The sequence below is a fragment of the Leopardus geoffroyi genome, chromosome A3, assembly GCF_018350155.1.
Source record: "Leopardus geoffroyi isolate Oge1 chromosome A3, O.geoffroyi_Oge1_pat1.0, whole genome shotgun sequence".
Classification (NCBI taxonomy): domain Eukaryota; kingdom Metazoa; phylum Chordata; class Mammalia; order Carnivora; family Felidae; genus Leopardus; species Leopardus geoffroyi.
The window spans coordinates 109544035-109557984 of record NC_059336.1 but is presented as its reverse complement, the minus strand read 5'-3'; the positions used below and the strand labels follow the sequence as shown (position 1 = coordinate 109557984).

The following is a 13950-nucleotide window of genomic DNA, read 5'->3' as shown; positions in this document are numbered from 1 at the left end:
GTTGGACACTTAACCGACTGAGTCACCCAGGCATCCCTAAATATCTTAATTTCAGTGAGCCTTACCCCTGTTTTTAGATCTCATTGTGTTCCTCTCCTCATAATCTCTCACAAATGCACCCATGAGTTTGCAGACTCCTATAGTTCTCACATGCCACGGTGCCTGCCACTGCTTTTAGCAATCTCCAGTCTGATATCCAATGATGCCTTTGTTTCTGTCTAAGCTCTAAGGCAAGCAAAACAGAAACCAGTCTCTCAGGAAGCCATCAGACATGCCAGGACATTGCAAACAAGATCCACTCTTTTCCTCCTGTCCCAAGGGAGGAGCTGGGAATTGGACAACTTCTTCCCGTCTATGCTGTATGATGCCAGGGAGGGGTGAGGCAAGGGTGAACAAAAATGCCAGGAAGTTTCCTACCACTGCGAGTATGGCTTTTTCTTGATTTGACATTCACTCTGTTGTTCCAAATCTTTGACTAGCTTCTAAATCTCCCACAAAGCCGTTTCATTCTGCCTGTTGTTCATCTAGTGTTTCCATGTCAGAATGAGAGCCTAGAGCTTCGTATCCACCATCTTGCTGACATCAGTCTCTCTTGGTGTGTATCTTTTGGAAAAAAAATGTTGGAGGGAATGAGGTGTTAGGTGAGGCTGAACAAAAGGAACTGATCGGGGTGCCTGATGTGGGGGATGACACAGTGCTATAGTCAGGCATGTTTTTGCCTATTCTGGTGCCGCTCACTACTGATATACTTTTGTAAACACACTACTTTCTTTTCTTAGAAAATAATGTCATTTTCTCATTAAATAGTGCAGTGATACCTTTAGAGATGCTATTGTTGCTATCGAAGCAAGTGATTGATTGTGCAGAAGAAATGAAGGCGTAGGGGAAAAGGCACATGAAATGACAAATGTTTGTAAGTAAATTTGACATTTTAAGGTGGGACTCTCCAGACCTGCTAAAAGAAAATTCCGACATCCGATAATCTATGAACTGCCTTTCCCCGGCCTAGGCCAGATCTGAGCTCTAACCCAAAATTAACACATGTTCGAATTTTCCCAGACCTGTTTAGATATGCCCTGTTTTTAAAATTTGCTTTTAAAACTTTTTGATAATTTTTGATAAATGCCCAGTTAGAAGTAGAAGATTACTGTCCAAAGTAGGAAAACAGTTTCCCCACACTTGAGTGTTTCTAAATGTGGGGAAGAGACTAGCCTAGATGTTCTCTTTTGTTTTATTGGCCAGTTTGTCTATTGCTATGCCATTACCACGTTGACTTCTTATAGTTTTATCCTTTATACTACAGCACTGATGGCTGTTATTTAAAAGTGTCTTTGCTCTTCTTGTACTTGCCCTTCCATATTGATTTTAGAGTCAGGTAAGTTCCATAGGAAAAAAAAAAAACACATTGTGGTTTTGACTGGAATTGCATTAAAGTGTAGTTAAATTTGGGGCTATATGAAATTGGTTCAATGTTAAGTTTCCCTATCCATGGTGTCTTTTTCTAATTATTTAGATATTCTTAAGGTCACCAAATAGTATTTTTATAATTTTCTATCGAAAAGTAAAAACAAAAACCAATGTGGAATTTTACCCTAGGTACCATGTATTTTTCCTGCTATTGTAAATATTATAATTTATGAAGTTACATTGTCTAACTTGTTTAATAGATATAAGAACATGATTGATTTTCAAAAATTGATCATAAATGTTGATTAGCTTTGTGTAATTTTTCTTCTAGAGTTTTTTCTTTTTTTTTTTTTTTTTAAAGATTTTTTTTTTTAATTTTTTTTTCAACGTTTATTTATTTTTGGGACAGAGAGAGACAGAGCATGAACGGGGGAGGGGCAGAGAGAGAGGGAGACACAGAATCGGAAACAGGCTCCAGGCTCTGAGCCATCAGCCCAGAGCCCGATGCGGGGCTCGAACTCACGGACCGCGAGATCGTGACCTGGCTGAAGTCAGATGCTTAACCGACTGCGCCACCCAGGCGCCCCTCTTCTAGAGTTTTTTCTATTGAATAAACTCCAAACTTCTGTTTCTTCTTTCCCAATTCTTATAATTTTTATTTGTTTTCTTTTAATGTGCTAACGGGACCTGCAGTACATTGATGATTAGAAGAAACAATATTGAACGTCCTTTTCTATTTCTTATTTTAAGGAGAATGCTTCTAATGTTTCATCATTAAGTGTGAAATGTATTATAGTTATCGGCATATAACCTTTACTGTGTTCAGAAGACCCCTTCTATTCCTTATTTATGGGTTTGGTATTCCTTTGTCCTAACATGGTGTTATTGCATTTATTGAAAAAAAAGTTTCGGTAGCCACTGAAATGATCATGCAGTTTTTCTAATTCTACTTGTGCTAGAGAAATGTTCTAATATTAAGCTACGCTTGTAATTCCTGGGAGAAATCCAGTTTGGTTATGATGCATTCTTTCACGTTTGTTGCAGTTTTTGGTTGATATTTGTGATATCTCTGATACCTTTGGTTGATATTTTTACATCTGTATTTATGTGTGGAATTGGTCTATAATTTTCATTTCTTACACTATCTTTGTTTGATTTTGGTGTCAGTTTTATCAGCTTCAAAAAAGGAGCTAAGAGGTTTTCCCTCTTTTTGAATTCCTTGCAAGAATTTGAATAAATCTAATTCTTTGGATATTTGATAGAATTCCCCTTAAGGGAAATTGATTCTCTCTCTCCCTATCTCTCTTTCTCTCTCAGTCTGTGGTGTGTGTGTGTTGAAACAGATTTTGGTTTAATTTATTTAATGGCTATAGGACTATTCACGTTTTTGTTTTTTCTTATAAAAATAAAGTCCTTATTGAGTATATTACTCATATACTGTAAAATTCACTCTTTTGAAGTGTGTAATTTGGTGGGAGTTAGTTTATTCACAGAGTTATATAGCCATCACCACTCTCTAATTTCCAAACAGTTTCATTATTCAAAAGAAAACCCTGTACTGGGTATCCATTCATTCTCTCCTCATCCTCAGGCCTTGTCAACCATTATTCTACCTTCTATTTCCATGGTTTTGCTTATCTTGTACATTTCATAAAATGGAATCATAATAATACGTGGCCTTTCACTAAGTAATGTGTTCAAGGGCTGATATGTCATATCATACAATAGTACTTTATTCCTTTCTATTACCAAATAATATTTCATCGTTTATTCATTTTGTTTACCCTTTCATCTGATGATGGGTATTTGGGTTGTTTTCATTTTTTGGCCATTACGAATTAAGTTTCTATGTACATTCCTATACAGGTTTTTGTGTGGACATATGTTTTCAGCTCTCTTGGATGTGTACTTAGGAGTGTAATTGCTGAGTCATACGATAACTTCATGTTAAACATTTTGAGGAACTACTGAATTGTTTTTCCATACTTGATGCGTGTGCATTTTACAGCCCCATTGGCAGTGTAGGAGAGTTCCAGTTTTTCCATATTCTTATCAACAGTTGTGATTGTCTTTTTTATTTTAGCCATCCTAGAAGCTATGAAGTGATATTTCACTGTGGTTTCGATTTTCGTTTCCCTAGTGACTAAAGATATTGAGCATCTCTGTGTGTTCATTGGCCACTTGTTACATCTTTTGATGAAATATCTATTAAATCCTTTTTCCATTTTTAAGTTCAGTTATTTTTTTTATACAACTCTTTTTATTATTGAGTTGTAAGGTTTCTTTATATATTCTCTATATAGGTCCCTTATCAGATATATGATTTGTAAGTATTTTCTTCCATTTTGTGAATTATCTTTTCATTTTCTTGATGAAAAAAAATTGCTTTGAAGCACAAATTTTAAGTGTTGATAAAATCTATTTTGTTTATTTTTTCTTTTGTCACCTGTGCTTATAATGTCATATCTATGAAATCATTGCCTAGTCTATGGTCACAACTATTTGCTCCTGTGTTCTCTTCTAAGTGTTTTATAGTTTTAGCTCTTACATTTAGACTTTTGATCCATTTTCAGTTAATGTTTATATATGGTGCGAGGTTTAGGTTCAACTTCATTCTTCTGCATATGGATATCTATTTGTCCCAGTACCATTTGTTGAAAATAAAATTGTTTCCTCCACTGAGTTGTCTTGGTACTCTTGTCAAAACAAATTGCTCATAATAAACATAAGGGTTTATTTCTGGACCCTTAATTCTTAATAGGCCCTTAATCTCTATTCCATGTCTATCAGCCTTCTGACAGTACTATCTTGATTACTATGACTTGATAGTAAATTTTGAAAATTGCAAGTGTGAATTCTCTGACTTTGCTCTTATTTTACAAAATTCTTTTGGCCATATTAGGCCCCTTGCATTTCCATATGAAATTTAGGATCAGCTTACTCATTTCTGGGGGAAAATGTTACCAGCTGAGATTTAGTAGAAACTGCTTTGAATCTGTAGGTAAATTTGGGGAGTGCTGCCACCATAATAATACTAAATCTTCTGATTCATGAGCATGAGATTTCTTTTCATGCATTTAGATCGTATTCTTTAATTTCAACAATGTTTTATAGTTTACAGTGTACAAGTCTTGCACATTTTTTGTTAAATGCAATCCTAAGAATTTTATTCTTTTTAATACTATTGTAAGTGAAATCGTTTTCATTTTTGGATTGTTCATTGCTAGATTTACAGAAATACAATTGACTTTTATAAATTGATCTTCTATCTTGTAACCTTACTGAACTCGTTTATTAGTTCTAATAACTTTTTGTGGATTCATTAGGATTTTATATGAATGAGATGATGATTGGAGCTGTGAACTGTTTTAATTAAAAAAAATTTTTTTTAATGTTTAGTTTTGAGAGAGAGAGAGAGAGAGAGAGAGAGACAGAGCATGAGTGGGGGAGGGGCAGAGAGGGGGAGACACAGAATCTGAAGCAGGCTCCAAGCTCCGAGTTGTCAGCACAGAGCCTGACGCGGGGCTCGAACCCACAAGCTCATGTGAGCCAAAGTCTGACGCTTAACTGACTGAGCCACATCAATTATTTTTAAATACTGGGGTTTTCTCTCCTACCTTTTAGTGATGATTTCTAACTTAGTTGCATTGTGAACAGGGAATGTGGTCTACACAATAGATTATTATCATTTGTCGCTTGCTTCATGGCCCTCTGTACGTGGCTGTTTTCATAAATATTCCATATATACTGGAAGAGACATTGTTTTCCAGGGGTTCTGTGTCTAGTTCTAGTATCTTGATTGTATTTAAGCTAGTTCATACGGTGTTTAAATTGTATCCTTACTTTCTCTCATCCTTTATTACTTAGAATCTTATGTTACAAATCTCCCATTCTGATAGTGGATTCAGTTTCTCCTTGTATGTGTTAATTTGTGTTTTCTATATATCTGAGACTCGTGTTTGTAGATGCATAGAAGTCTAAAACTGCTCGCTCTTTATCATAAATTGAACCATTTTTAGTGTTTTGTGTCCCTGTTTAGATTTAAAGCTTTTTGCTCTAAAGAGTATTATGCCCGATATTCAACTAATTACACCTTTTGGTTATTATTTTCTTCTTATACCTCAGGTGCATAGAATTGGACTAAAACTATTTTTAGCTCTTACAAACTCTCATGACTGGTCCATGCATATGCCACTTTTATTCATTTAGTTAGTTATTATAAATAATGTGAAAGCATCCATGAAACCACGTCCTAAAACAAAAGATAGGATGTAGACAGTAGTCCTCATTTGGCTCCCCTGCCTCCCCTCACCTGAAGATAACTATTATCGTGAATCTATAATGTATATTGTTCATTCCTTCTTTTTAATACATCATTTTATTGCATCCATGTGTATATTCCTTACTGATGGTTCAGATAGTTAAGTGTCTGACTCTTGATTTTGGCTCAGGTCATGATCTCATGGTTTGCGAGATCAAGCCCAGCGTTGGGCTCTGGGTTGATAGCGCAGAGCCTGCTTGGGATTCTCTGTCTCCTTCTCTCTCTGCTCCTCACTGCGTGTGCATGCACACACTCTTTCTCTCTCTCTTTCCAAATAAATAAATAAACATTAAAAAAAAAGATTCCTTCATAATTTTGCACATCACTGTGTTTCTTTCATTTTGACTGTTGCGTAATATTCATCCACGCTTGGATGGGCATTTAGTTTGTTTCCTGGTGTTTGCTATTTGAAAGTACTGCTCTTTTTATTATACATCTCTTTCTGCACATAGGCAAGAGACCGGGGTTACTGGGTCCTAGCGTATGTGAAAGTTCAGTATTAAAAGATAATTCCAAAGTGTTTTCCTGAGGGTTTCACCAATTTACACTTCATCAGATCCTGTGGATTGACTTCCTCCCCAGCATTTGGTATTGTCAGATTTTTTACCTTTTATCAACAAAATGAGTTTAAAACAATATCTCTTTGTGGTCTTTGCTAGTATTTCTCTAATTGGCTGAACATTGAGCATCTTTTCTTATGTTTATTGACTATATGTATTTTCTCATTTGGGAAAGCCTTTTTATATCTCTCAAGCATATTTCTGTTGAGTTCACTGAGTTATTATTATTGAATTTTAGGAAAGTATTTATGTGTTCTTGATATCCGTGTTCTCCAGTTGTGTTGCAAAACTATCCATTCCTGGTTTTTATTTTGCATTTTTATATTTTTTAAAGTGTCTTTTGATTAGCAACAGTTTTTCATTTTAATATAGTCAAACTGATTAATCATGTGTAATTAATAATCATTTATAATTAATGCTTTCATATTCTGGTGAAGAAAAATTTTTGCTCCAAAGACTAAAGGGTATTCACCTATACTCTCTACTAAGAGTTTAAAAAATTATTTTTAAAATTTAATTCCTTATATCATCCAGACTTGTTTTTATATTATATGATAGAAATTCAATTTCATTGGTTTTTTATAGGAGTAGCCATTTTTCCCCCCGGTCAATCCCTTAATTTCCCACTGATCTCACCTGCCAACTCTATCATGTACCACATTTCCATATATGTATGGATCCACTTCTGGCTTTGTTTTATTGCATCAGTCACTCATCTGTTCCTGTACTAATAGCATATTGTCTTGCATTTTAAAAGGATCACTCTGGCTATTATAACTTTCAAGAGAGTTGATCATTATTTATTATTTCTGCAATTTTAGGTATATTACAGCTAATACTGACACAGAAGAACAGAGTTTTCCTGTCCCTAAGGCATTTAACACACACATAGAGGAATTAAATTTAGATGTCCTTCTTCAGAAGGTTGATAATTTACGTATGAATGAATGTAGCAAGATGGAGAGTTTTGAACTACTTTGTGACCACAAAGAAAAGGTAAGAGATGTGAGATCATAGCATCTGTATGATTTTAATTTTTATTTAATCTGCTATCCCATTTATGTTATGACCGTAACAATTGGGTTAGTTTACCCAAGCCAAATTGGTTGATGCAAAATTTTTCTATAATCTAAACTAAACGTTAAAAAAGTAAATCTAAGAGTTTATTATGCTCTAAGATCATGAATATGAGAACCAGAGATATGATTATACAGTTTTATTTTTATTTGATACTTATTAATTTGTTGTATTTAATACATACTCTGTAAGATAAAGAATAAGACATACTCCTCTTGGGGCAGGAAAAACTACATTTTAAGTTTTCTGTCTTGTAGTCATTAATGTAACAGCTATCAGTACAGTATTTCAGTCCATTTCTACTAATGGTCGTTTTTCAATGTTTAACATTGGGCTGAATTGGGAAAGCCCATCCTTCCCACTACAACCACCAAAAAAAAGAAAAAGAAAAAGAGAAAAAGAAAGAAGGAGAAAGACAGAGAAAGAGAGGGAGGAAGGAAGGAAGGAAGGAAGGAAGGAAGGAAGGAAGGAAGGAAAAAAGAAAGGACAGATGTAAGAAGAGGTTCTCAATAGCCCAGTGAGCAATGAATCTTTCTTTCCCATGAGCAATTTAAATCCTTTGTCTGAGGCTTCAGCAACTCTAAACAGATTGTTTAAAAGTTTTTAAATCTCCAGCATTATGATTATATTTTTAGGTAATATAGGTTAAAAATGTGACTGCTCTTTCAAGTATATGTGATCTCTAATGCTCACCGAGACAACATACTGAAGGTAGGTAACTTAGAAATAAGAAGAAGAGACTACCAACAGGGAAAACTTACAAATTCTGGTACCTGTCAATTCCCTCTTCCATGTTGGTGTAGAGGTAGAGTCTGGATAACATTCATTATTTTTGAGATCCAAATGTAACCCTATTAAATCACTTTTTGTAGCCTGAATATTTGAATTAAAAATTCAAATTTTACGCACAAATTCATTGTATGCACGTGACTAGATTCAGTCATCTATAAATACCAGTTCATCTGCCTAATTTTTTAAAAGTTACAGTGGAAAACATTTATAGTTTCATCAAGTGACTGAGTTAATCTAATGTATAGTGCTATTTTTTCTTTTCAGTTTAGAGATGAAATAGAGTTTATTTGGAGGTTTGCTCGCGCTTATGGAGACATGTATGAGCTATCTACTAATGCACAAGAAAAGAAACATTATGCTAATATTGGTAAGTATTTTATAAAGACTGATTATTCTCAAGTGACAATTGTTATCTATAATAACCCATCAATGAATTTTAATTAAAGCCAAATTATCTTAGCTAAAACCAATATATTTAATCTATTTTATATATCCTAGTACTGGAAAATACATGTAGTCTAAGGCCAGAAAATTTTTTCAGGACTAAGGTATATATTCTTTAAAAATATTTGAGTATACTAGAATAGACAGCTGAAAAACTCAAATTTCAGATACTAAGTTTATGGCAGAAAGACAATTAGGTAATATTTGAGGAACAGTAAGAGGCAGAGGATAGGTATCTCCAGCACAATTAAAAAAACCTTCCTTGACTCCTGTAAGGGAGAACTTCAGGTGCCACAAAGAAATAACTACTTAAACTTCAATGCCTTTTTTTTCTTTTTTTTTTTTTTAATGTTTTATTTATTTTTGAGACAGAGAGAGACAGAGCATGAGCAGGGGAGGGGCAGAGAGAGAGGGAGACACAGAATCTAAAGCAGGCTCCAGGCTCCGAGCTGTCAGCACAGAGCCCTGCACAGGGCTCAAACTCACAACCGTGAGATCATGACCTGAGCTGAGGTTGGTCGCTCAACCGACTGAGCCACCCAGGAGCCCCTGTTTGTTTGTTTTTTTTCAAAATTTATCTCAATAAAATAAGATTAGTCTTGAGTTGATCATTGTTTAAGCTGACTGATCCGGTACATGATGGTTCATGATACTGTCCTCTACCATTTTATGCATATTTTTTGAAATTTTCCCTAGTAACAACAGCGTATAACAACATAGTAACAGCCAGAATGTCAAAGCTTTTATACATATCTATTTCTGTCACTTAATGTCAAAACTCTTTCTTGCAAAAAGCCCGCTAGCTGCCAATTCTCTGAGCTTCGGGGCAATAATCTGACATCAGACTTCTTTAATTTCTTCTTTTATTCTAAACTTTCTCTTCTCCAAGCTTTCTTTCTTTAAGTTAGCATGAGGAAGAAACAGCACGAAAATAATGATACTACACATCTCATTCCACGGTAGTTCCCTGTCTTTTTTATTTCCAAGAAGGAAATATTTCCAAACTCCTTGTACTTATATTCCTTCCACTTGTAGATTTCCTTGCCACATTATTCATCATCAGCTTTGTGGGGCAGTTTTTCTGTAGTGATCCATCTTGCAGGCCATACACAAAATCGAATTCTAGAGAAGAGGTTTGTTAACTCTAGGGTAAATAAAAATTTAACCAAAGAGAAAAAACTGATTTATTTTCATATCTCCTGAGAAAATCACAGTCTAGCTATGTAAACTGCTAAAGTAGGAAAGACTTTTTATTGCCTGTAAGCTCCTGCCCTACCCTGGGCATCAGGGGTCGTCCTGTGTGTGATAGGAGGTAGAAATGAGAGCAAAATCACATCTTCTCAGACTGTAGACAAGCTTATAGCTTTGGGGTGGGGGAGCAGTATCACTGAAACAACCATATATTATAAAGAAACAAACAGAAATACATTGTGAGTAGTGGAGAATGCAAGGTGTTAAAAGAGTAATCACAGAAAGGATATGATGGCAGCGGCTGGGGGTTGATGCAGGGAAGTCTTTACTGTGAAAGTAAGAGTTTCACTTAGGTGAAATCACTTGGAATCTCTATTTTTAAACGGAGTAGAAGTTTAATTGAGTTCATGGAAGAGGTGGTAAAAATGGAAAAAGAAATAGGCGGGAAGAAATCTGGGGACAAAAATGGAGATTGGAATAGGATGTATCTTAAAAAATGAGAAACCTTTATAGTGTCAAGACAAATGAGTAAAAGCCTACAATGTATTCTACTCATTCACATATTGAAATATATTAAAAATAATTCTTTTTTTTTCTATCCATTTAGGAAATATTTATTTGAAATTACTGTGTCCGGGAGTGATGTTAAAATGAGGGGTAGAGGGAGGGAGAGAAGGAAGAGAGGAGGGAGGTAAATGTGATTAAGTTGGTGCCATGCTAAGGAACTTGCTAGATAGATCAACATGGAGAGCCCAATATACTTCAGTGTTCGGGTAGTGAGTGCTTAGGAAAGGTGATGACAGTGTGCTAGAGCTGAGACCAGCGTTGGGGGACACTGGAACTCAGTGTGCGGGAGGAGGAAGTGCTGACTGGTTTTCCCCATAATAGCATATTTAAAATTGTTACCCCAAGGCATGATTTGATCACTGGAGAGCACAGAATTCCTTCATAAAACTCAGGATGGGGTATAGCCTTACACAGTGTGTCTTATAAGTACTCTGATCATAATTTGTATTCCAAGTAAACTATGAATCTTATATCTAAAGGAACATTATTATTATAATTTCCAGAATTAAGTGATCGATACATGTGCCTCAAATAGATCACAAAGTACCATTTTGTAAGTGAAACAGCTTTCCTTTCAGACTTCAGCTACAGAAATGAGGCTGCAAAACCAGCCTGCATATGACCGACCCAGCTTCCTTTTGTATTCTCAGGGTTATGGACTCTCCTCTATTTTAGGCTGGTGGTTGTACATTAAAAGCTATTTTTGTTCATTTGGCAAAGTAGCTAAATGCTGATTTCATTTTTAACGTTTGTACCTTTAAAGCTATGTTTTTCAATTGTTTATTTAAAAATCACTCTTTGAATATAGGTCTACAATGTAATGTCAGTATTAAAACACTTCACTTTTTAATTTTTTCCACTTTAGGTAGATTTATACATGAGATATTTCCCTTAATGGATAGAGCTATAAAATATAGAAGTGTCCCACCTTAACAAATTAACAGAATGGTTTTAGAATTAAGGATCCTTATTTTTAAAGATTACATCATCCACTTACTTAGAAGAGCATTTTGCAGATCCCTGGATATTCTCTTCAAGGCAACAGCAACAACAAAATGGAGCAGGGTAAAGGGAGATGGTATAAAACAAAGCAGCCCCTTTTGGAGAAGGATTTTCAGAATGTTGTCCAGTTTCATTGCAAGCATTTTGGTTTTTCAGGCCGCTAGACAAACCTCTATCCAAAGTAATTATGACATTACGAAAAGTTACTTCTAAAACTAAGTGGAATGATTTGGCAGGGTGATTTATGTGTTGAGCCTGTTCGTTTTTGTGCACGATTAGGTAAGCACTTCTCTGGGAAGCCTTCCCTTTGGATGGAGTTCTCTCTACATCTCAACACTCTGTTCTCTAACATGCTCTCTCTGTTTTTCATCTCATTTTTGGTTTTTACACGCAATTTGTTTGCTTATATACCTGCTTTCTACTGAAATGTGAGCCCTTGGAAGTCAAAAATTGTGTCTTAATTTGACTTTTTATTCCCAGAGATTATGATACGACACTCAGAAGGCATACAGTAAATGTCGGTCAATTATAGAACGATTTTTATTAATGCTTTTAAATAATGATTGGATGACTTTTCTTGCACTTGGTTACATCGCTTAGTCCAGTGAGCTTAAAACCTGAGCATTCATCAGAATCTCTACAGGCTAGTTAAAACAGATTGCTGAGCCCCAGACTTTGTTATAGGGTAAGTCTCTCTTTTAGCCAAAAATCTGCTTTTCTGTAAGTGATGCTTCTGGTCTTAGGAGCATATTTTAGGAACCACTGACTTAATTCAGTAATCTACCCCCCACCCCCCCACCGACTCATGTGAAGGTACTAAATGCAAGTACATTTTTCTTTCAGGGAAGACATTGGGGGAAAAAGCTATTACTAGAGCGCCCATGAATGGGCATTGTCATCTGTGGTAAGTACATAGAACTTGCGCAGTCTTTTAGAATTCTCACATGCCTCTATATAAGTTACGATCGATTTTTAAGATACTATTGACCCTTTAACCTGTCAGTCACATTCACTGAAAAATATATTTAATAGATAGCAGAGTAACTATTCTTAGTCTCATGTATTTTACAATATGTATATTTTAAATATATTCAAGGTAAACTCCCATCGAAGATTTCATAAGTGAATCTACCAAGCGCCGCCCCTTCGAACATGATAAATTCTAATTAAGTGTGATTTAACATTTTATTTGAAAACAAATATTAAAGTGATGTCATGCTTCTAAATGAAATGTGGAAAGAATGCCTCACAGGATAAAAGCATAGCGCTCATTTTTTATACCTTAATGCCTTGTGTATACTAATACTACAGGTCAAAGAGAAGTCGTGTATAATATAAGAAAGCTCAAACAAAGGGAATTTAATTCGTTGGATGGGTGTAACTGACTACCCTTGGGGAAACAAATATATTCTTGAATATGTTTTATTTTGGATCCTTTGTTTAGAATTATAAAACACAAATAAGAAGACATATATTGTTTTTAATTAACACTTTCTAGTTGCATTTTTACAACATTTTTTAGTTCCTTGCGGCAATACAGGTAGTTCAGGTGCTAGAAAGATAACAGTAATAAATTTATGTATGACCCTTCTCTCAGACCTCGGTTTCCAGAAATCCACCCGTCTTCGGAATTATTTTATTCTCCTGGAGCACTTTGAGGCAGAAATGGCTCCCTTTCTGCGGGTCTGCATTTGCCCCACAGGGAATTGGTTTCACTCCACCAACTCTCAAGTGCAAACCTGTTTATTTACTCTGCCACCAGCAGGGGGAGCTCCACTCACACTGTCCTCTTCAAGCCTCTCTGGTTAGGAGTCAAGGACATTTTCTATGTCCCTGGAGGGACACAGGCCAAAATAAAAATAGATCTTTTGACCTGCTCTCACTTTGCCTAAGACGAGGTGCAAGCTTGCCCCGGCCCCCTCCACGAGGGGAAAGCCACAGGACTGTGGAAGCCACAGTCCCCAGAACAGTTCTATCCACAGGAGCCCTCACTCCTCCACCTCCCGCCAGGAGAAAGGTACTTTTGCAGTTAGCGTCTTGGTACATATCTTTCGGGTCATTTTCCCAATGTATGAGGGTATTATTTCTATAACCAAATTTACCTTCTCATCTAATTTGCACATTAATATTAATAAATTAACATATGTATGCCTTAAAGTACTTCCTTTTTCCACTTTTAGTGGTAACTATAATGAATTTGTACTGATCAAGCCACACTCTCTTCATGTCCCCTGATATTGGGAGTGTTTGGAAGCTAATCGGCCAGATTTAGAGGCAGAAAAAGGACCCAAGCCCTCCTCTTAACTCTGATCTGCTCCTCCCCCCATAAGTTTGTCATAAATGACAAACTTTGGCCAGGCCAACCGCCTATTTTTATAAATAGTTTTACTGGCTCACAGCCCCGTCCGTGCATTTGTGCACAGCTGTGAAGTTCAGTAGTTGCAACCTTGACTCTCTGACCCGAAGCCTAAAATGTTTGCTACCTGGCCCTGCAGCACAACTTTGCACATCCATGACTGAAAGGACTATGTGATGGCTTATAAGCTTCAGTTTGAAATGCAAGATGCAATCTTCAGGAATAATGATCAG

The 13950-nt window shown here is 35.8% G+C and overlaps 1 protein-coding gene across 6 annotated transcripts in view; it reads left to right on the top strand.

Annotated features, from left to right (window-relative positions):
• RMDN2 (regulator of microtubule dynamics 2) overlaps positions 1 to 13950 on the top strand; it is a 78510-nt gene that overhangs the window by 27531 nt on the left and 37029 nt on the right. For 5 of the 6 annotated variants that reach the window (XM_045447112.1, XM_045447111.1, XM_045447114.1 and 2 more), the window contains 3 exons: positions 7110 to 7284; positions 8422 to 8524; positions 12205 to 12265. In XM_045447112.1, the coding sequence (XP_045303068.1) occupies positions 7110 to 7284; positions 8422 to 8524; positions 12205 to 12265 (339 nt within the window). Of the gene's footprint in view, positions 1 to 7109; positions 7285 to 8421; positions 8525 to 11517; positions 12172 to 12204; positions 12266 to 13950 lie in introns of those variants that run through there. The other variant, XM_045447113.1, reaches the window with a different exon arrangement.